At 37.2% G+C, this 24,400-nt stretch overlaps 1 protein-coding gene across 1 annotated transcript in view; it reads right to left on the reverse strand.

Annotated features, from left to right (window-relative positions):
- oxt (Xylosyltransferase oxt) overlaps positions 1–22,792 on the reverse strand; it is a 59,337-nt gene extending 36,545 nt beyond the window's left edge. The window contains exons 1-7 of the mRNA XM_083135516.1: positions 22,547–22,792; positions 17,311–17,716; positions 13,056–13,212; positions 10,534–10,676; positions 10,129–10,289; positions 3,231–3,430; positions 622–919 (exon numbers count right to left, since the gene is read on the reverse strand). Coding sequence (XP_082991642.1) covers positions 622–919; positions 3,231–3,430; positions 10,129–10,289; positions 10,534–10,676; positions 13,056–13,212; positions 17,311–17,716; positions 22,547–22,711 — 1,530 coding nt within the window. The 5' untranslated portion in view covers positions 22,712–22,792. The remainder of the gene's footprint in view (positions 1–621; positions 920–3,230; positions 3,431–10,128; positions 10,290–10,533; positions 10,677–13,055; positions 13,213–17,310; positions 17,717–22,546) is intronic.
- Between the last annotated feature and the right edge of the window lie 1,608 nt (positions 22,793–24,400).

Raw genomic sequence — 24,400 nt, forward strand, 5'->3', positions numbered from 1 at the left:
GTAGCAACAGTCTGGTTCTTTTCTAGCCACACATTGTATGAGCACCTTATAATTGTAACTGTCAATGTAATTGTACAAGATTTCATTACATAGCTAGAGGTTCCAGTTACGCGAAAGTTGTATCCGGTTTGCTGGCAGACATGCTTGCACTGTCCGACATGCTAGCTGCTGCTCCACGGATGACTTGACTGTGAAAAGCACTGTATTTCATCCCTAACTCACACAAGATAGGCCAAAAAGTAAGTATTGTCAGCTCAGTGGCAAAGCACATTAAGTAGTCTTGTCACCAAAGTTCTGAGTTTGAGTCCCACCCTGGGCATGAGTGTTTAGTGTGAGTGCCCCTTCATCAATTCCATGTAATCCTCACTCATCATCGAGATTACACGAAAGCAATACTAAATAACAAAAATAAAAATACAAAACGTAGTGTACAGTATTGTTCGGATCAGGCATTTTATATAAATTTATTTACATCTTAGATAACACCTCACCCTGGCCAACATAGCAGCACTGACTCGTCTCCACATTCACCAGACCTAACACATATGAGAAAATACTCTTCTGTATATGAACTTGTGGCCAACATTGTACAATTAAAATAGGAATATGTAAAGTACATACCTCAGCAGGAAGCAGAGTATATTTGAACACAGTCTTCAGTCCATCAACTAGTTTATCTTTGGTATTAACTATGTAGTCGACGAACGACCTTGATAATGAAACCCAGTCACTCCCTCCATCCATTTGAACCCCCCATGGTAACACTCGGTCTCCCACTCTCCACATGTGCGTGTCACACTCGTAGAATGTCTTATCGAGACCTTGTTTCTGAATGAATCTCTGCACTTCCCTGCCGTGGGACTTAACAAAGTTTTTTCCCTTGTTTGCAGTCAAAAACGAAACCAGTTGATCATTTGTTCTGCAAAGTGATAAGATATTACATAAGGATAGAGCTCTTATCTTTAATTCAGGCAGTAACTTCACAAAAAATGCTGCTGAAATTAACTCAAGTTAAAAGTACTAAATACTATAGGTGCATTATTTTGAAATGTCTATCAATGTGGACAATATACTGATACAAATTTTAAAATGTGCAGAAAATGTTCCTATTTCTTTAATGAATACATTATTTATTTTATATTCTGCCTATTCTACCCCTCTACTGCATCTATATCTCAAACTGAATATTTAATAAGAAATTTATTTCTAATCAAAGCACAATACTTTCCTTACCCAACCATTTCATCACATAATGTGAATATTACATACAAAATGCAAACAGATATGTGATACTGGTAATAAATTTGCTATGTTCATAGGACTAATATATGGTACTAATTGTATAATACTGCACCATATTTTGTCCTGTAACAAAATAATTTATTGATTTATATGTAATTATATTTTAACATATTTACATTTGTTATTTTCAGAATATTTCAACCACACCAAAATGTTACTATAATGTGATTCGCCAGTCTATAACCAGTGGTAAACTATTGCACATCTGTTGATGATTGATTGATGCAGTTCAAATATTGAGAAAACAAAAACAACTGTGTATCATGAATGTATTACTATTAGACACCTTTTATAATTAATAATTACATAATTTGTAATATGTATTCTATTAAAAATTATATAAATGTATTAAATGTGTTTGTAACAATGTAGAAACATATAGAAACATGCAAATAAAATGCCCAAAGCAATTAACTTACCATTAGGAAAAACAATAATATAATTATTGTGGAGAGCACAAACATAAAAGTAAGTTTGCCATCATGCAGTGTAAAAAGAGAAAAAAACTGCTACAAAAGAAAATATAAACTTCTCAAAAAAGGATAATTTTATGTACAATACACACACACACACACACACACACACATTCTCAATAGTACAAAGAACATTTAATTATACATTTGAGAATAACTATTGTCCACTCCTGTTCACATAAGGTGGCATTTTTCAATGGTATCAAGTGTGCCAGTTTATAAGGACAGGAATGTACATATATTAGTTGCATTATTCAACACCTAATGTTATTAATATGTACACTGTTTAAGTTATAGTTATTCCAAGTCAAGATATAACTGAATTCTCACTGAAATTGTGCATGGATTCAAGTGTGCCAGGCATACATTGTTTTGAGAGAGCAAAATTTCCACTCATATTGACAAAACAAATTCCCAGACTTTTCCAGGCAAATTTAAAATAAATTTCCAGACCATTCTGTGGTGCTTTAACATGTTAATAACCAAGTTTTAAATGTTAAACTGCACTTCCTGGCCAAGAGAATGAAGTTTCAAAATAAAATGAACAAAAAAAATAAAAATAATTGTATAGAATATTTCATATCAATAGATTGTCCAAGATAAAATTGAATTTACTTTCATTATCAAAATCCTGGTAAGACATTTATTGGTTCTTCAGGTCGGTGGGAACCTTGGATAAGCTAGTCTGTGACACAAAAACAGTATTTAACTGATTTCCCACAAACCAAATGCAGCAACTGTTAAGGCTTGGCTAGACCTTTGGCCACTGCCAGGGCAGCTGTTTCTGATTTTTTCTTCTTTCAAAAAACTGCTATGATATTCCAAAGCTGAAAATTACATATGCTTAGAATTCCTTCTAGAGCATTCACATGAATCTTCGTGTGGTTTGCTGTTGCTGTTGTCTAGATATTTGCAATAGTATGATGGCTACGTAAGCCTACTAATTAATTAATTACAAATTTATTTTCATTCTCCTGGTAAGTAAAAAAAATGATTTTCCCTGACATTTCCAGATTGATTTTCCACATCAGTGGGACTAGGGATGGCCAAATCCGGATATCAGATGATTTTCTATCCTGATTTCAAATATCTGGATATCTCGACAGTTTTATCATTTGTCCGTTTTTATGGGTTATCCACATATATTTTTCTTTGTTATGTTCATACTTCACTCTACGGATTTTCTGCAAATCCTTCATCAAATCTGTACTATCCAGATATACAATAATCTGGATATCCGTTATCTGCAATTTGTGGCCATCCCTACTCTGAACTATATCTGTGAATGCTTGGAACTAATTTTATTTTCAGCTTCCACTCTTTTTCTGTGTATTTTATTAGATATAAGTAGAATGTCAATGCCCATTGTTAAGAAGCAACGAGCATGCTCTTGAAAAAATAAAAAAGAAGAGAGCATGCAACGCAACAAGCATACAATGAACACTCAGTACTTACTTAATTGGGAAGTCTGATTCGCTAAGGTTAATAACAAAGTCCCAATTCCACTTGATGTTTATTAAGTCAGTCATACAGTGCAAGAGCATCTGCAGAAGACTTGCTCCACCCCAGATGGTTGCGAATCTCGTTCTGGTGAGGTGGATATTGGGCAGAAGTTTTTCAAGATACAACAATTCCCTGTATAGGTAATCTTGTCTCTGTGCAAGAGAAGGAGACAACTTGTGTACAAGACATATATGCATGCTGTTAGTGTTAACAGTGACACAACTACAGTGCTAGTCATCTGCTTTACTTTATTTTCACCTTCTACTTCATGTTTTTTCTTTCACTTTCTAACCATTTCTCCTGGTGTATAATTGTGCATTATACATATACCATAACCAATGTTATATGACAGGGAGTGATGTGTACTGTGTAATATTTTATTGCTGTTACAAAAGTGTTACTACGTTGTTTTAAGTCCACTTTATGCACAGATATCTTAATTGGAACTGGACTTACTGTTTAAAGTGGGATCCGAACCACTGTGCAATGTGTCTCTACCAGGTATTGGGCCCAGGACCCCTTGATTACAAGGCAACGACGTTACCACTATGCCATCGGGAAGAACAAAATTGTTACTGTGAAAACTAGGGCTGGGCCAATATCAATACAACTTCCAGTACTGTTACCGATTCCCACTGACATCTCTACTTCAAGAATGTAACTATTTGAAGTTATGTCGTATGAATGTAATCCTATATTTGGTTTCTTCAGGGATAAATTATGTAACATGAAGACTTACGAGGGGGTGCTGAAAAGTTCGTAGCCCAACCCAGAAGGAGTGCACGTGGAATGATGAAATTTTACAGTTATTCTACATACTCCCCCCGAAGTTCAATACACTTCCTTGCACGGTGCTCCAATTTTTGCAGACCAATGAAAAAAAAATTCTGAATGCTGTTTCACACACCACTGTTCCGTAGCACTAATCACCTCCTTATCAGATCCAAAATGGCATCCTTTCAAGTGTTGTTTGAGTTTGGGGAATAGGAAATAGTCTGACGGAGCTAGATCTGGGGAATAAGTCATGCAATGTCAGTTGTGTTTGCAGTGCTCGGTGGACTGCAGGAACAGAATTCCTTTTTTCATTTTTCCTTTCAATTTTGTGAGTAATGCAGAGTAATACTCTACATTAAATGTCTGACCCTTTGGCAGGTAGTCTATGAGTACGACTCCATCCTTATCCCAGAAGAATGTTGCAAACACTTTCCCACCCGACATCTGCCTCTTGAACTTCTTGGGGTGAGGGGAACCTGAGTGCCGCCACTCCATTGACTGTTGCTTCGTTTCAGATTCGTAGTGGTACAACCATGTTTCATCCATGGTTAATATTCGTGACAGAAATTGATCGGCATTGCGTTCAAAATGGGCAATGACTTCCGTTGATGTCCTCACTCTTTCCCGCTTTTGATCTGCTGACAGATTTTTGGGAACCCATTTTGCAGAGAGCTTGCGCATGTCCAAGTCATTATGAATTATGGTACCAACGTGTTCCCGACAAATGCTCATAATCTCTGCCACACGTTTTGCTGAGATTCTGCGATTTTCAAGAATAAGGTCATGAATTTCATTCACGATTTTCGGGGCAGTCACTGTTTTTGGTCTTCCTGCACGTGGAGCATCATCTGTTAAATATTGCCACGTTTAAACTGTGCCACCCACTTCTTCACCACTGCATATGATGGAGAAGAGTCCCGTAGTGTTCCACTGATTTCCTCATGAATTTGCTTCGGCGACTTTCCTCGGTGGAACAAAAATTTGATGACAGCTCTGATCTCGATGTTTGTGAAATTCGCTGACTGGGCACACATGATCACTTCAGGGGCCTGAAAAGCTCAATAACAATTCCGTTATTAATATGAAAATTTGCATGTGTACATACGAAGATATGTTCTTTAAAACTGTAAAGTTTCATCACTCCACGTGCACTCCTTCTGGGTTGGGCTACGAACTTTTCAGCACCCCCTCGTACATGTTGAAGACTAGAGCACTAAAAGTAAAAAAAGTAAATATCCATAGGAAGGTTAAGATGTGTTGCTCCTGTAGAAGTGTGAACTTTACAGGCAAACCTTTTGTAAGGATAACATGTTTAAAAACCTCAGATATTACATGTAGTACTACAACCATTTCCGGACAAGCAACGGGCATAGCCCTATCGTACAGTTACTATCCAATAAGATGGGCAAAGGGCATGGCCCGTCATTCACTATAAAATGATATTGTGAATGGACGAGGCTATAATTGCACTGCATCTCATGTGATGTGTGTTGTTACCACATTTTTCAAATTCGAACTGTTAGATATCACGTTTTCTTTGTTGCTCATTTTTACTTGTACTAATGTCTAATTAGGTGGTGCTTTTGTTTATACTCTTGAGAATAGCCAAGAATAATTTACATGCACATTGTGGAAGCATTTTACGAGGATTCCACTTCGAATTTCGGATTTAGTGATGATTTCGATCCTAATAGAAAGTTTTTAGATTATTTTCATTAATTAATTCTGCATTACCCTATCAATATGTTTTCAGTAACTTTTATTCAATGTTATAATTTATTTCACTTTCAAAAAATAGTTACAGAAAAAAATCATAAATGTGAGAAAATTTATACAAAACGTAACATATTATATATCTGTGGAAAGAGGAAATGTAGATTTCAGAAGAAAAAAAGTGTTAAATAGAAACACATCTGCATGAAAGCAGATGTTACACCTTTGTAACAAAAAACCTTGCAAGTACTTTCAGCCATAATGTCATATACCTAACGACATACAAAAAATATTCACAACCAAACACCTCTCTATTATTCCTATTGTAGTGGAGCTATATTTCTTCATTTAAGGTTGTGAATAAAAGCTTTATGTAGAGTGTAACCAAAAATAGAGTGTGTGTATAATATATACAGAAGAAACTAAAATACAAATTTGTGCTGTGTATTCCAGTTGAATAAATATACACAATGTTTATACAGTAAAGTTAAAGTTAAGAAGAATTTTACAGTCACTGCTTTCATTTATATTCATTTTAAAAGAAAATGGTTACTGTTATACAGAGCATTCCCTGACATTCACTACGAAACTCGGCGGCAAGCTGCCCGGCATCAGCGCTTGTCTTTCCCGGTGAACGGGTCAGCGACAGTTGCTAGGGTCAGCTATTAAAATTACAGTTTTCATATTGTGTACTAACCTTGACTACAGAAGGTGTTGAAAATGATGTCCCTCTGCTGCAACACATTCCTGGCATCTCCGAAGGAAATTGGCATTTACACGTGCAAGTTCGTCTACTGTAATTCTCCCGATTTTTCGTACAATACTCTCTTTTAACTCACGGATGGTATGCGGATTGTCTTTTTATACTTTATTTCCCCATTTTTCTTTCCACTTTTATTCAGAACTGACCCTGTTACTCTAAACTTTTTTACGAGGTTTCATATAAGCGACTGTCGTGGGTCCGTTCACCGGGAAAGACAAGCGCTGATGCCGGGTCGCTTGCCATAGAGTCTCGTAGTGAATGTCAGGGAATGCTCTGTATAATCATTAAAACATGACTAAAATCCCTATAATGTGTCCTTTTTTGCAGACAAAGCAGGTAACTGTAAACTATAAAACAGGCAATTCACAATGCAAGGTTATCTTTCTGGATGAGTGGAAGTTGCAGAAACTTCAGAATGTTTCTCAACTATCTGTAAGAATGGCGTTATTCCTCCAGACTGTACAATACAGCAGTTCTTGCACTTCCATCAGACCCACAAGCAGGAGTTCAACACCTCACTGTGATAAGTTGATAACCAAGTATCCATGTTTTGGTTCAACTAATGTTGGTATCATAAAAATAAAGACAATACAATCACAAGCAGAAGTGTGTTGTAACTAACCATAAGAAATTGCTTTTGTCATGTTTTATGCTTGTGTTCACCAACACTTATTGTATATTTTGTCCATTAAATATAAGTAAAAGTAAGTTCAGAATGGAATATGTATGCAGAATTACACCAGTTTCTGCCTTTTCATGAACTAACACCCACTTCTGCATCTGAGTGTACAGGTAATGGACAAAATAATATGAACACCTTGGTTTGCAAAGGCCTATATACGCCGTCGTGGAAAAGGAACAACACTCAGCAGAGATTTCAACCATCTAGTGGCGATGAAAGCAAACATATCAGTCTATCAGAAGCTGGTGTGAGAGTTGCATGCGAGCAGTCAGCTATCCGTCAAATGCAGGTATGTCCGACCTTTCAGACTTCAAAAGAGGCATGATCATAGGAGCCCGCCTGGCTGGAGCATCTGTGACAAAAACAGCTACACTTGTTGGTGTAGCACGGAGCACAGTGTCAACTGTTCTGACAGCCTACAGACAACATGGAAAGACAACGTCTGCAAAGGAGAATAGTGGGCGAAAAACAAAGTTATCCAACAGGGATCGACGTGTGTTGAAACGAATAGTGACTCGAAAGCACAAGACAACACTGTCCCAGATAACCGCAGAGATGAACAATCACCTCCAGGACCCTGTATCAACGAAAACCATTCAAAGGGAGCTGCATTCTGTGAACATTCATGGCAGAGTTGCCATCCCCAAACCGTTGGTGACTCCACGTAATGCAGTGACACGAAGAAGGCGGTGCCAAGAGCACAAGAATTGGACACAGCAGCAATGGGAACATGTGATATGGTCAGACGAATCGTCTTTCACATTATTTCAGACCACAGGACGTGTTTATGTGTGGAGAACTCCTGCTGAAGCATTTGATATTGACTGCTTAGTGCCTACCGTGAAACATGGTGGGAAGGGGGTCTGTGATGGTTTGGGGGGCTATATCTTAGAATGGTGTTGGCCCACTTGTCGTCCTGCGTGGGAGAATCAACGCAGAGAAGTACTGCACCATCCTGGGTGACTACCTCCATCCCATGGTTCAGACTTTGTTTCCCGATGCATGCCCCATCTTCCAAGATGATAACGCCCCTATTCACACTGCTAGGTGCGTTGATGCATGGTTTGATGAGCACAGTGATGAGGTAGAACATCTCATCTGGTGTCCACACTCCCCCGATCTTAACATCATTGAGCCTTTGTGGGGTATTTTGGAGGCCAAAGTGCGTCATCGGTTTCCACCTCCAATGACACTTTCGGAACTTGAGACTGTTTTGTGCGAGAGGAGTGGCTACGTATTCCAGTTCACACTGTACAGGACCTTTATTTGTCTATCCCACGTAGGATACAAGCTGTCATTCAGGCAAGGGGGGGGGGGCAACCCCCTACTAATACAAGTTTTCTGCAATTGCATTGGTGTTCATATTATTTTGTCCATTACCTGTACATGTTGATAGCGTTGCAACCAACGTTAGACTTTTAACATGATCAAGGAAAATGATAAAATGATAGTCCTATGTACAGTGTCTTTTTCGGTCGAGTCGCCTGCGGAACGGCAGTTAGTGCGGCAGAAAAGTAGGAATGGCAGCTAGTGCGGCAGAAAAGTAAGATCGCGTCTGCCGGCAAACTGGATAAAATATCCACATAACTGGAGCCGCTAGCTATGTAATGAAAGAAACTCGTACAATTACATTGGCAGTTACAATTAAGATGAGCACATATCTCCTGCATCCACACATTTACAGCATCTTTAAAGGAAATTTTCACTAACACGTATCAGTTCCTCTTCCAAAATTGCTTCAATTTCCCTCCTGATATTTTCTTTCAATTCTTTGGTTTCAGCTTTGAAACCTTGGTAGCTCGTCACGCAGACGTCATGAAAATGTGCAAGGTGCCCGGGGGATTTTTGATCGTACTTCAACGTTTCTCCTCATTAAGCACATGCCCTTTTACCCTTTTCTTCTTATCAAGAACAGACCCTGATTACTAAATTTGTTCACAAGTATTCAAATGCTGTCTCTTCGTGAAAGAGGAACATCTGGGAATTCTGCTGCAAAACATACTTTAACTTCCCTACGATAATTCGTAATGACGTAAGAGTCGTGCATAAAAATGCATTTCAAATTGTGCACTATTAGACTGCAGAAAAACACCAGTAATATGTAAACTAAAACACAATCTAAAACACTTGTTAACACCTTAGCACTTCACAAACACGTGCAAATTGGACACCAGGTATCTGGATAATGAAGTACTGACACATCCAGTAGCAATCAGCATACGGCTATGGGTTTAAATGATAGCAGATGCGATCTTACTTCCCCCCGAGCTAGCTGCCGTTCCGCAGGTGACTCGACTGAGAAAGGCACTGAATAATACAAGCCAGAAGTGGCAAGTTACAGGCTAATTATAACAAGAAATATAAGTTATTATTGTTTTAAATTTTTCGACTAGCTTACACTCCAATTGCCTCCGCAATAGTGGAACAACACTAAATTTTTCAGCAGATTGAACCTAGTACTATTACAAACAAAACTAAAGAGCCAACAATTTATAAAACTAATATACATCTTCTGCAGGCAATACCAATATTTAACTGTAAGTATTCAGTGAATAAAAACAATGTCTTACTTTTAAAGGAGACCATGTTGTTGCTACATACAAAATATATTAATGCACTGACCTTACAAGATATTCTAACATTTGGACAGAATTAGTCTGCATTTCATATCTCCTTTTTCGTAAATATTGATCTATTAAACATTCACTGTGTTTGAGAGAAATTTTAGACTGAATAAACATGGACGCATGCCACTTGGGAATGAGCCATTCACACCATAGTGGCATGACAGGCCATACAAACCTGCATTTGATTGGTGAAATCCTCAAGTGAAATGTAGTGCATGTTGCTTCAATATGAAATCTCTCTCTGTGTGTCCGTGTATGTGGAAAATCAGCATAAAGTTAGGCAATACTTACAGAATCAACATGTATGTAGAAAAAATGATCTTTGTGAAACAGCACCTTTATAAGCCGCTGAACTTGGCGAACAGCTCTACCATTTAGTGTAAGTAAGAAGGCAATTTTTACAGGGGTTTCTTTGCGGTCAGGAACTTCTCTTGGCACTTGCGGTGTGAATTCTGCAAGCACAGATCATACATTTAATTTAGACAACAGGTTTGGAAACTTTTTCTGGTGCAAATTTATCACTAAATTTTCTAGTTTAGGTCTTGAAATTACAAATTTATTCCTATACAGTTTATATGACATCTTTTATTTCACATTACACCTAGATTTTAAAATTCTTTCAGTAAGTTCTTGGGATCTTTTCTGTGTGGAATAAGATATTTCAGTTTCAGTGTAAGGTAATAAAGTCCAACTTACTAGATATTCCCGTTTCAAATACATTTATTGTGAAGAACCCTCCACAGGCTTCTCTGGGGTTTAAAGGACACTTCATGTTGCAGGAAGAATCTGGGAGACGTGCTGAGGACGGAGGTTCGTCATTTCCACAAAAGCATTCAGACCTACAAAAATGTATACAAAAGTATTTCATGGCACTCACAAATGTAGAAACTTCTTTTCTCAGATTTGCAGTAAGAGCAGGTACTCACCTTGAACTACATTTTGTGCGGAGTTGGAATCAAGTATTTCAATGTAATAATAAAGTTTATAATAAATATGTAAATTAGATTAATGTTTGTTAATAATAACACTAAAATACATGAAATGAATAATGCTTATTATTGCTGTTATCATATGAGGTAAAACTGTGATATAAGAATAGTGATATAACAAGATGTATTCATTATCTAGCTACCAATGAAAAGGTTGTTAGGTACAGATGATGAAAAAGGAAAGTCCTTGATCATAATTTTTCAATGCATTCTATTACACTGGTCTACAAATTTTTATGAACTTTCTGCTTATGTATATTTTTCAGTCTTATTTTCATAATTTGTACCTGCTGTACACGAATATGACATTGGTTTTGCTGTAATGTCAGTTTTTCGGATAATATGGGTTGTTTATTATTTTTATTCAAAGAGCAACGTGTAGCCTATGTGTCATATGTATTATGTAGAAAAACATAAAATTACAAACACAGTACAGTCAGTACCCAGTAAATTACATATATAATGAACAGTATAACAATGAAAAGTAGCTAAAGCAATACAATGAAATGAACAGAATACATTAACATTACACATCAGACCCTTAATTTAGTTAATCTTATGTGACAACATGCTCAAGAGTGAATATTTGTTGCTCGTTGTCTCTTTTGGGAAACACTCTCTTCCCCTTGTCATGAACTAATCCCCAAATGTAATCACCCATCATGGCACAGTCCCATCTTCCCTGGTATCTGCCTTCCATGAATTGAATGTTCACATGAAAGCATTTGCCGTGTTCTTCGCTTATCTCTCCCAAATTCTGCCAAAAGAAATCAAGTTGCGAATGAAGCATGAGTAATTTTACAGACATTCTACAGCCCAGTGACCTATATCTATCAATTAGTGTCTTAACTTGATCGTCAAGAGCTTCACTTCTGTTGTGGACAAGAAATCCCTTCACCAAGTTGTGGGAGGCCTTCCAAGCATTTCTTTCCAGCTCGGTCATTTTTTGTTTAAGTTCATTACTATTTAGCTTGAAAGAAATTTGTGGTCCTGTAAAAATGCCACCCACAATTTTTGCCTCCGACAGATTAGAAATTTTTTTTTATGTACTGTAGAGCAGCCGACTCACTATCCACTGCTGTCACAAATTGTTTTACCAACCTCCGTTTAATGTCCAGCGTTGGTAGGAGAATCTTCTCTATGGGAACTAAAGCTGCGCTTGTCACATTGTGTTTTCCTGGAATTAGCTCTGTTCTTTCAGGACACACAGTTTGCTCGTAGTGTCCCAGAGACAGAGAAAACAAGAATACTTTGTATACCCACTTTGTAACCCAAGAAGAAAACCAATTATTTTGAAATCACCACATAGGCTATGTCCCACTGGTGTTAATCATATTGGATTTCCTCCATCAACTTCACACTTGAGTAACTTTCCTTCAAGTGGATGGAGTACGTGACTGGAATTGAAGGATACTGGTTGCCGTTGTGTAAAAGAACTACCTTCAGACTACTTTTGGAACTGTCCATGAAAAAACGGCATTGTTTTGGTTTGTTGAAAGCCAATTGCACTAAAGAGACCACTTATATCAGAACAGTAAAATCAACAGCAACTATGCTTCCATCTAGTGACTGTTACACCCATATTGCTGTGGCTAAGCCATCAGTGCGAGAGAACAAAACATGCTAATATCTTTCAAAATGTTAATATTTCAACAAAATCGTTGCCGGATTCGTGTTTAGTGGGTCGAAATCTATAAGAATTCATCACAAAACAATGATAAGAAAAATCTTGTTGACCAGTGATTAGTATTGGCAGCATTAACTTTTGCAGGCAATGTCATGTCATCACAATCTAATCTTTAACTTTATGTCAGTTCTACGGAAATAAATAAATTTCATATTATAGAACAGTAAACAAGTATTTTGCTGATTTAATTTGGCACGTTTCTCGGGGGAGAGTCCAGACCATACCTCTAAATATGATATAATTTACAAAGACACCCCATCAAAAGTATTATTTCTACTTATAATTTAATACCAACCAAGTAGACTGCTTGTCTAACCTGTATAAAACCAGGAGTATAAATGATGCACAGCACACACATAGTTAAAGCCTAACATCCTCCTCTGTTCATAGCCTCTGCTTTTACCTTGAGATTGCTAACAGGAAGTTAGAAAAAATGTCAGTTTTTTAACTATGTGTGTGTTAGATGTCATATATGATTCAGGTTAAGACCCACAGAGTAGAAAGAATGTCAAAGGATTCAAAGATGCATAGCATTAACTTACGAATATTGAACACCTGCATATGTAAATCCTGATTGAAGGCACAAGTTTATACATTGCTGCGGTGAATTATCATTTTTCAAATTGGCATAATATCCTGACAAGATCCGAAAGGCTCTCTCATCCTGGTAGCAGCCGAGAGACCTTCCAGCAGAGTGACCTTAAACAGAAAAGTGAATAAAGAAATCACAATGCACCATCTCTAATAATAATAATAATAATAATAATGGACTGTTATTGATATCTGAGAAGCGATTAATATGAATAAATTAATGGCATGTGTACATTTGGGCATCTGCAGTACACAACAGATTTCAGCACAGACCTCACATGGGGGGAGGGGGGGGGGGCACACTGAGGATTCTGCACATAGAACGTACTAGGTGTGATCTGATACTGATGTGTTGGTATTGGAAAATGAGAGTCCAAATTTATTCACTGTTAACTTTGAAAGAGTCTAAATTCTCATACATGGTATGTTATGTGAGGGAAAAAATGGATTTGACCAACTTCACAAAGGTTAAGTTGTTGGCCAGTAGTAATCACAGTTTTGTGTATTTTTTTATTTCATTGTATCCACTAACTAGGAGTTTGAAGCTGCTCTAACCAAAAAAGTAAAACACAATTGATTCATAGGCGTGCACAGACCCTCTGATTAGGGAGAGGGCAAAAGCCTTGAATCAGTCGGGAGTTGGAACAGAAAAACCTAATTTTATCTCACTGTTTAAGTTTTATTACATTGATGGATGTGTGTGTATATATACACATACATACATAATTAATTCATCCACCCCATAACAAACCAACAGCAAAAATCATATAAATTGTCTCTCAAATATGCGTGCTCCATTTCCTCCAAATAATTGTTCATGCAATTAAGAGAAATCTGTTTAGCAGCAGTGCTTCTCTCCCTGGTACTGCATAACAGATTGTGAGCCAAGCGAGCAAGAAAATTTTCAGATCCAAACTTTTGCAAAATGGAAACAATATTGATCTAATATGTCGCCAAAATTTTCATGGGACGCCATGGCATTCTCTTTTACAATTTTTTCATTTAGATTGTTCGGCATCCAGGGCCAACTGCCGCTGACCCTTAGCTACTGCTCTGAACTTGACAAGACTGCAAGAAAATTCTATGAAACGTATCTTTATTTGTATAAAATTTGAGGTCGAGGGGGCAATTGCAGCTCTGTGCAACCCCTCCAGGAGCTCTTAGCCATCTGGAAGAAATAATGCAAGAAAGACGTGAAATAAAATTCCATCTTGAGTATCCTTTCTACTCTTAGATTCTGCTAGTCTTGCTTTAATTTACTTCCATGTTTGCCCCACTAAAATTGATTTCCATCCAAGAAAGGGCGCCACTGCATACCCTTCTCCCAAATTTTCTTTAACTTTCATTGGCTTGAAAATACTTCATTTTCTTTAAGAGCATACTATTGTTTAATAACAGTGATAAGATTCCTCTATCCTAAATTTCTAGGTGAAATATTGGTGAGAATGCATTGCATGTGTGCTCTTGCCTGTCTGAATAGTAGTAATAAGTAGGCCTACATGTATCTGCAGATATAATATGACTCTTAAATAAATGACCAAACTGGGAGCGAAGCGAGCAAGAAAATATTTAGAAATATTTATTTGCAAACTGATAATGCATATTATTAATTGAACATAGCAACAATACTTTCATTTCACAGTATCCCACAATGTGTACTCTTTACAATCTTCGGTGTCCTCTTTACCTCAGCATATGCCCCCTGCCCCTCATGTTCTAGCTTCAGTTAGAAAATATGCATATATATATAATTTAAAATAGTTCTATGTTGCTAGTGAGTTCCAAATGGTGTTTTCAAATCTCTGTTTAAACAATGATTCACAAACTGAAATAAAATAATGAAACTCTATATAGAGCATGGCCATGAAGATTTTAAAATATAGTGGGAAGTTGAGATGCACGTTTGATAGACACCTGGGGCCTCCCACATGCTGCAGTGGTAGTGTTGTCGCCTTGTAATCAGGGGGTTCCGGGTTCGATATCCGGAGGAGGTTCATAGTGGTTCAGATTCCACTTTAAACTGTAAGTCCAGTCCCTATTAGTTTTACTGTGCATAAAGTGGACTTAAAGCACCAACTCAATCAATTAATTGATAGACACCTGGTATTGCTTTTGAATGAAATTGGTCAAGGAATTTCATATTGAAATATTTTTACCCTTACAAAACATTGGAAAATATGCTTGGCGCTGTTGAGAGTTTATCTTTCAAATACTGAACGAGATACTCCAGGGAATTGTGCCTCTTTGCCTTAAAAGAAAACTAAATAACATGTGCAAATAAACACATGGCGTGTTACCTTCAAAGGGAAGGCAAGGAATTTTCACTTCTAATTTGAGGTAATGCTTTATTTTAAATTATTAAAAAATTGAATAGCATCTACGTATTTCACTTTCCAACACAAAAAGCATAATGAAACAAGCAAATTTTTCTCTCCGCGTTTTCCAGCAGGCAGTGGCAAGCACTGTCGTGCCCCCACTGGTGCGCCTATGGTCAGATATAAATTTGGGACTTAATGTAAATAAAATATCTTTTTATGTTTAATTCCTTATACTTCCTTAGCTTCCTCTGAAAAGTTGGAAAACAATTTAAGATGCCATTGTTTCAGGGAACAGAGTAGATAAAAAGAGGAAGACAATTTTTTACTAAATCTATATCTTTGCAAACTGACAATAACTTAAATAGGGTGCCAGTAATTTCACAGGGCACTATGACGTTAACGCTTTTCTATTTATATCTGTTTTGCTTGTTCGGCTGCCCATTTGTTCTTTGTGCCCAGGCGTGTTTTAAGTCAACTTTATGCACAGTAAGGCTAATCGGAACTGGATCTACAGTTTAAATTGGGATCCGAACCACTATGTGCCTCCACCGGGTATCGAACTCGGGGGTACTTCATGAATAGCCGTTGGAAGAAATTATACCTACATATAGTGTCACTGCTTTTCTACTCGCCACTTTCGGTTTCTTTTTGTCTGGTTTCAATTTCATTATCTTCTTCAGCCAATTTTGCAGTAAAGTTTTAGACATTGTTACACTCGTAGAACGACAACACACAAACTGAGATGCTACACTGAGACTGACGTAAGGCATTTGACTGTTCTCTACCATTCCAAAATCAACCATCTCGCCCAAGTTACAGAAAATAGTGTTGCTAACCATAGTAACCAAATTCACTACAAATTCACATTCATGCAATAATTAACGCAGATTATTATGGCTGAAATGAAATTATACAATTTCTGGTTGACTTTCATTTTTAGGGGGGGGGGGGGCCTTGAAAGGAAAATTAAACTAAATGTAAATTTAATTGACTCAGGGGTTACAAACCTGTAACGTATTTAAGAAATATTTATTTAGGTATTCAAACGCTGAAATGTCAACACTGTGTGCAGTATGTGCTCCCTGGAAGGAGGGCTAGAGGTCAGTTTGACATTTTCCAGATGGCAGTATCCCTTCCCTAGCGAAGCCTTGTCAAGGGAGCTGGTGTTTCCAGGAAATCACCATGCTGAACATTCTACCCTCCTTCTTTGACACTTTGGTTGTAGTTGATCGAAAGGTCCATTGGACTTCGCTTCTTGTAGAGCTACAAATGGTTCCTTTATGTTGAAGTATTGTCATTCTATTCTTGATAAAAAAAAATAATCCATATAATCCTGCAGAGGGGGGGGGGTCCACTTTTCTGCTTGGGGGCTGTTTGTCAAAATTTGGGAGGGTGTTGGGGGTGTGTGGATAAACCACTGGTGCAAAGTATGGGTACAAAAAATAAAGAAAACCAATCAATATCACTAAAAATATTTACCATTAAAAGTAGTTGTATCTGTATTAAAAAAATACTATTATTAATATGCAGACAAATATTTTGAGATACACTTTCCACAATATGCAGTATACTACAAATTGCAACTTTTTAAAACAACATTTGCCTCAATCTTTTTCACGTTGTAGTTACATAATAACACCCTTTCCATAGTTTTCAGAAACATACTGCAAATCACATTACTGGAATATTTCAAATTTGAAGGCTGGATATCTGACTCATATATATCAAAAGCATTCTGGAACATTTCTCAGAAATTAAATGTAACATCCAGTGATGTGTCAAAAAATTTCATAAGGTAAAAATGCATCTTTTTTCTTAAGCTGTCAAAGAATCTCCCCCTACGACAACACTGCTAACATCAGAACAAAAACTGTAAAGGTGACCTTACCTGAAGCAAGACAGAAGTTAGGAAGATGCGTCGGATACAATTTACCCTGCTGTATAAGGCACGTAACATTTGCCAATTCACGCTTGCACTTTTGTGTTCTTGCACGGTGTATGGCTGAGACAGCTTCCTTCACCTGAACATCACACACTGGAACAAAGTCTAAATCTTCTAATCGTAAACTAGTCCTATTGAAATCTTTCTGAACACCTGCCAACTGAGAACTATACTTTGTATTTCTTGAAGGTCCATTGTCCACTGCATTATTTTCATACTGTCCTGATTTGTCAGGAGGAACTTTATTTCTATGTAAACTGTTCACTTGATTGCTATTACTTGGGCTGTCTTCATCATCTACAGAATAATTATCTTTAAACTTCCTTGAAGATAAACTTAATTCGTCCACCACCTGAAACATGAAAAGTTAAATACATGTGTCATATACTGCCATCATAACTGACTGTAAATGGAAAACAAGTAATTGATAATTGCAACACCCAGATGAGAGTTGCAAAATTTATTCACCATCCCATATTATCTTAGAAATCAAAATCATTATAATACAAATATATAAAACACAGTTCAACAGTTACACAAAATCAAGCAATAAATCACTCTTATATATATACTTTCACACAGTGGCCGTGATTAGGTGGAGCAGTTGCTCCTGCACTATAGCCTCTTTATGCTAAGACTACTACCAAGAGAAAGTAAACTGTCCTTGCCCCCCAGTTTTGGCACCTAATCACTGCAACTGATTGATTGATTTGCTTTATTTTACTTCGATTTTTGCGCCACTTTCAGCTAATTTGCGAAGATGGGGATGAGTGATGAAATTGATGAATGGACACTTACAAACATCCATGCCCAGGCCAGGATTTGAACCCGGGACCCCTACGTCGTAACGCAATGTGCTAACCATTCCACCACGGAATCACTGCTACTGCTTTCACATAAACTTAATGTGGAACATTCACTTTGCAAGTGGAACAAGCCACGAAATTTTATTAAATTTCTTTGTAAACCATGAATTTAGATCACAATAACAATTTAGACTGATATATTTGTGTAAAATTAACTTAAAATTACAAGACGAATTATGACAGCAAATTCCTCATTACGAAGAAAAAATATTTTTTTTAATTTCGTAATACTGTAGTCAAGAAAGTTGAATTTTGGTATCAGATAGTCAAATAAAAAAAATCAGCTCCCTAGGTCAATTTCTTCTGGTGCCCCAAGGCCTCCAAAGTTTTCATATTTCCACTTATTTTAGCGCATTGAAAGATACATGGAGAATTCTGGATGTGATGAAATTATATCTTCATATCCACCTTTAAAAGCAAAATGAAAAAAAAAAAAAACTCAGGAACCTCATGTTTCAGAAATTAGTGAAAGTGTTTCTCACCAAGTGGTAGGAATTTTGATGAAAGCTTCATTGCCATCAGTGTCACATCGGCAAGTCGTTGAAAAAGTAAAAAAAAACTTCACGAACACTATCGAAATCTCTTAAAGCCCTTTAAGCGTAGACAAAATGAAGAAAACTAGAAGAAAAAATTGCATTCTATTGCTCAAATGCTAATTCTACATTATTTGATATATCGTGTTGCAAGTGTAAAGACCTTTCAACCTGTGTTTGTTCTAGAGAGAAGAAAGTACCTATTCAAGAAAGATAATTTCTTTTGGATCAAAGAACAACGAGAAAAATGTTCATTGGAAAAACTGATTTCAAAAAATCCAAAGAATTGTAGAAGAAGCAAGCAAGAAAAGCTATGGAAGAAGCAAGACTTCAGAAACATTTGTCAAGCTGTAGTGTCAATGCTGCTACTAGTAGTCCTCAATCAAGTGAACTGGCGGAAGAAGGTTGAGATACTCACAGCGACACGAGTAAAGTACTTAAAACCAAATCGGAAATGCCCTCCACTTCAGCGAATTCCTCATTAACCTCAAATGTGGTTGCCTCTTAACAATTTTGCTAGAGAGTGTGACAGACATCGCATATCTGACAGAAGTGAAGCTAAAATTGCTAGTGCAGTTCTGCAAGATGTAGGTGTTATTAGTGATGCAGATGTTTCTAAAGTGATAGATGGGAGCAAGATTAGAAGGGAAAGAAGTAAAGTCAGGAAAACAGCTGCTGATAGTTTGGATACTCTGACTGGATTGTATTTTGATGGCAGGAAGGACCAGAGAAGAATTAATGAGAAGAGAGGAGTGAAGAATTATGGTCGCGTCGTAACAGAAGAGAATGTGACTAGTCCAGGAGCCAAATTCCAAGTATATAGGACACGTCACTGTATCACTATAAAAAATGAGATCTTGAGCTTCTGTGCTAGGAAGGAAATAAGTATGGACGATATTTTAGCAGTTGGATGTGATGGTACAAATTTGAATACAGGAAACAAAGGAGGAGTTATTGTTTTACTCAAAAAAGAACTTGATAGACCCCTCCAGTGGCTTATTTGTTTGCTGCATATAAATGAACTTCCACTGCGCCATCTCTTTCAGAAAAGTGTTGGATTCACAACTGGTCCAAAAGATTTTTCTGGGGAAATAGGAAAAGCTCTACAAACTTGCGAAAAACAACCTCTTGTGCAATTCGATCCAATAAATGTTCCTTCTTCTTGTCAGCTTGTTGGGAATGTTGAATTTGAAGACTTAAGTACTGATCAAAGGTATCTCTGTAATTGGTGTATTAGTGTAAAAATGGACACTGCAGTGATGAATTAGCGAATCGCAAACCAGGCCCATTAAACCATTCTAGGTGGCTAACAACAGCTGCAAGACTGCCAAGGTTGTATGTATCGACTTATAAACCCTCAAATAATTTGACAACTCTTTTCACCTTTGTGGTGATGGTATATACTCCAGTGCAAAGATATGGATTTAACTTTTCAACTATCAAGTCAAGAGCATTGATGAAAACATTTCACACTAAGAAAGAATATAAGCTGTAAAAGTAATTAGTATTACGATATTGGGCTATATGTAAATGTAAAAGTTTAACATTGTTACATATTTTGGGTACTAATGGGTACTTGGGTAGTTTATTTTATGTATTTCGGTAGCACAACTTTATGGTTGTATTCAAATATCTATTTTTTGCACTTGTTTACTTAGGCCACAGGGTATTCTGTGTTTCAGTTCAGGAAAATAAATAAAAAGTTACAATTTTCGGTGAGAAAATGCTGATTTTCAATATGAAATCTTCAGTGACCCTGGGGCACCACTAAAAATCAATTCTTTTTTCTGAAATAGTTAGGGTTAATTAACTGTATAATAACACAGTTTTTCCCACTACAGGCATCTTCATTTTTCGAAAAAAAAAATTTGCCCTATATTTTCACTCCACCTTATTGCACAGTATTCAGATCTCTACTGCTCTCAGAGTTACTCTACAATTTAAATTGCGGGTCCAGTCTCGATTAACCTATCTGTGCATAAAGTGGAACTAACAATTCAAACTCAAAAATATTTAAGTGCCCAAGTACTGTCTTAACAAGTACATAAACAGGTACTAGTTAGATATAGCGATAACACATTTAACTCATTTATTTTCAAATTAATTTCATTTGTACTTACCTCACATGCATAGCGGAACATTTTTCAACCTGGGATTACTTTTTTCAATGAAAAAAGCGTTATTTTTACCATTATAAGTATTTATTGGTCGTTGCTAATTGGCGGGCAAATCTTGACTCACGTTGTCTATCGTCAGCTGATATGCAGTGTCGTCAGCTGAAATGCAGTGTTACCAAACTTATGAACCGATAAATGCTGCACAAACTATTCACAAAAGGTTTTTAAGTGAAAATTGATCCACAAACCATTCACGGAAGGTTAGGTTAGGTTCAGTTAGGTTAGGCAACAGACAATTAAATTGGAAAAAAAAACCTCACACGTCATCTTGTAAAACTAACACGTGGTTGCTACACTGACAGGGGGTTACACAATCGAACGCACGGAACATTCGATTCACGTAGTCGACGGTAATGGTGGCACGAGCTATCGTGAAACGGAGATACATGAATGTCGACAATTACATTATTTACCGGCCGAATAAGTTGCACGAATGGAAAAAACACTATTCCCAGCTTCCAAAAGTCCACAGGAACTCAATTCCGTAAGTACTTTCCCGTCTTTTCTCCTGTAAATTTGAAGAAATATGTGTTTTCGCTATATCTAACTGTTACCCATAAACGTACTGAAGTCACAGCTAACTAGTTGAAATAGCAGTGTTGGTGGTAACGATTAGATAAGCCGGAGACACATTTCTTGAAATTTACAGGAGAAAAGACGAGAAAGTACTTACGGAATTGAGTTCTTGTGGACTTTCTGAAGCCGCGTAAATTGTTTTTTCGAATCGTGCAACTTATTTGGCCTGTAAGTAAGGTATTTTTCATCATTCATGCATCTCTGTTGCACAATAGCTCGTGCCACCATTACTGTCGACTACATGTATCAAATGTTCCGTGCGTTCGATTACGTAACCTCCTGTCAGTGCAGCAACCACGCGGTAGTTTTACAAGATGACGTGTGAGCGGGATTTTTTTTTCCCAATTTAATTTTCTATGTTTGCCTAACCTAACCTTCTGTGAATGGTTTGTGGATTAATAACAATCATTTTTCGGTTAATAAGTGTTAGTGTAACAACCACGCGGTAGTTTTACAAGATGACGTGTGAGGGTTTTCTTTTTTCCAATTCAATTTTCTATGTTTGCCTGACCTAACTGAACCTAACCTAACCTTCCGTGAATGGTTTGTGGACAAATTTTCGCTTAAAAACCTTTTGTGAATAGTTTGTGTGGCATTTATCGGTTCATAAGTTTGGAAACACTGCACATCAGCTGACGATACTGCATATCAGCTGACGATAGACAACGTGAGTCAAGATTTGCCCGCCGAATTAGCAACGACCAATAAATAATTATAATGTTAAAAATAACGCTTTTTTCATGGGAAAAAAAAGTGATCCAAAGTTGAAAAGTGTTCCGCTATGCATATGAGGTAAGTAGAAATGAATTTTATTTGAAAATAAACGAGTTAAATGTGTCTCCGGCTTATCTAACTGGTACCGAAAAAGAAATAGGTTATTCCGAGAACAAATTGGAGTAGTGAAATGTACTACGTTCGTGATCTGAGGGAAGGATTGTCATAACATATTCGTTTATTTGGACATAAAGAAAACATAAAATATATGAAAGTTATGATAAAACGTTAAAGACAGAACACAAGACAAAATTACCTCAGGTTTTTCCTTTCCTTGACTGTGAATTATTCCATGTTCCATACCGCTCACTCTCAATTGGTCTTCTGCATCTATACGCAAGAACTTGCATGCAAGAAATACTTGCACACCTAATATAAGGCTACCTACAACAAAGAACACTCGGTACCTCCGAATAGCCATAGCTATGTAACATTAATATTAGCACCATAACACAATACTCAATCTAAATTCTTCAACAACAACAATTCTACTGCTTTTCATCCACAGACCACTGCAACCTTCTAATCATAGTTGCCAACGTTTTGAAGCTTTCACGTTTTTTAATTAACTTCGAAATGTTACTAGAAAAAGCTTGCATTATGCATATCGTGAAAATGCGACAATTTTTTTATTTTAATTACATCTTACTAGGATGGGAGTCCGCGGGGTCCAGAAAAGTCGGTATCAGGATCGGGAAGAATAAATTCCTGTCCCGTTCCGGACTTTGGGAAATGATTTCCCCCACTTTTCGGGAAGATAGTGGTTATTGGACATTTCCACTACAACATGGGGCCCGTTCCGAAAGTCGCACGAGTTTAACGCGTTAAACGAGTTATGGTAACTGGCCGTTCCATAAGTGCTTCCGTGCGTTTCGTGCAAGAACGAGATTCACCAAACGCATGGGCCAGGATGCTGGTTTGTTCCGTGAAAATCGTCTGCTCCTTGCAGACAAAGCGCGTGCTGATGGATTCAAACTGCACTAGTTCGGAAAATGTATTATAATTTTAACAGATAGCGATATGAAGCAACATGCACAAGATAAGTATGCCTTGACCGTTCTTAGAATGTGATTAAAATGAGTAACAGTGGCCATAATAAGAGTTTATTTTTGCCATAAGGACATCCCTTCCGCTGACGCCATGAGAAAACTTTCTCGAAACAAAACGCTGCGCCTGCGCTTTCGCCTAGCGTGTCCCATAAGTCTGTAAAATAACTGGTTTCACCAGATTCACGAGCCCAGTTATTTTCGTTGAATGCGTTCGTTTCGTTAAGACTTTCGGAACGCACCCATGGAATACAGTTACGCACCACAGTGGAGCAGGAACGTTTTTCGTTTGGGGGGTACAAAATTCAGCCTCCCATATTATATATATGCAGTATGTAACATTGTTATTCGTACACATAGAATTTCCGAGGGGACATTTCCACTCAATTTTTTTTACAACAATTTTAAAAACTACACCCTGGAAAAATGACCCCTGCAAGTTATCGCGTTTCTCTGCGTCCAGTTTAAGGCAGAAACGAGACTTCAAAAGTTGCGAGGCTAGCATTGCGCTGAAAATACGCTGCCGCCATGTTAATACATCACGCCTTAGAGAGGACTCGTTTGTCGTCTGCTTCGAGCGTCCAGTCATAGAGTCCAGTTTACTGCAGGTAGCCCGGTAGTCCGCGGTGGGCGAACATGTGCAACAGTATTACAAATCTGTACAGATTTAAATAATGGAAGAAGGAGCTATAGTGGAAAGGAAAGCTATGCTTTGTGATGATCATTCTTCCATGAAATATCCCTGCTGCTCACGTGCAAGATAAATGAAAGGGTTCTGCTGCATGCGTGTTATCAGGTCATGCGAAAAATATTGCTTGTAAAATTGGTTGCTGACCAAACTATCAAAAATATATATATTTTAAACTTATATTTATCGAAATTTACCGTAACCTATGTAGTGCAAAATAAGAATTTTTACATTCTTCAGTTTATTTATAAAGCCTATTTTACTTTATTTTCCATAAAGCAATTTCAGTTTGTTTTTCATTTCTGTTGCGCAACTTATGATCAAATATTTTTGGGCAATGGACATTTCCACTTTGACATGACAAACGTTTTAAATC

Source organism: Lepisma saccharinum, chromosome 14 (assembly GCF_977018435.1).
Source record: "Lepisma saccharinum chromosome 14, izLepSacc3.1, whole genome shotgun sequence".
In the NCBI taxonomy this organism is placed as follows: Eukaryota; Metazoa; Arthropoda; class Insecta; order Zygentoma; family Lepismatidae; genus Lepisma; species Lepisma saccharinum.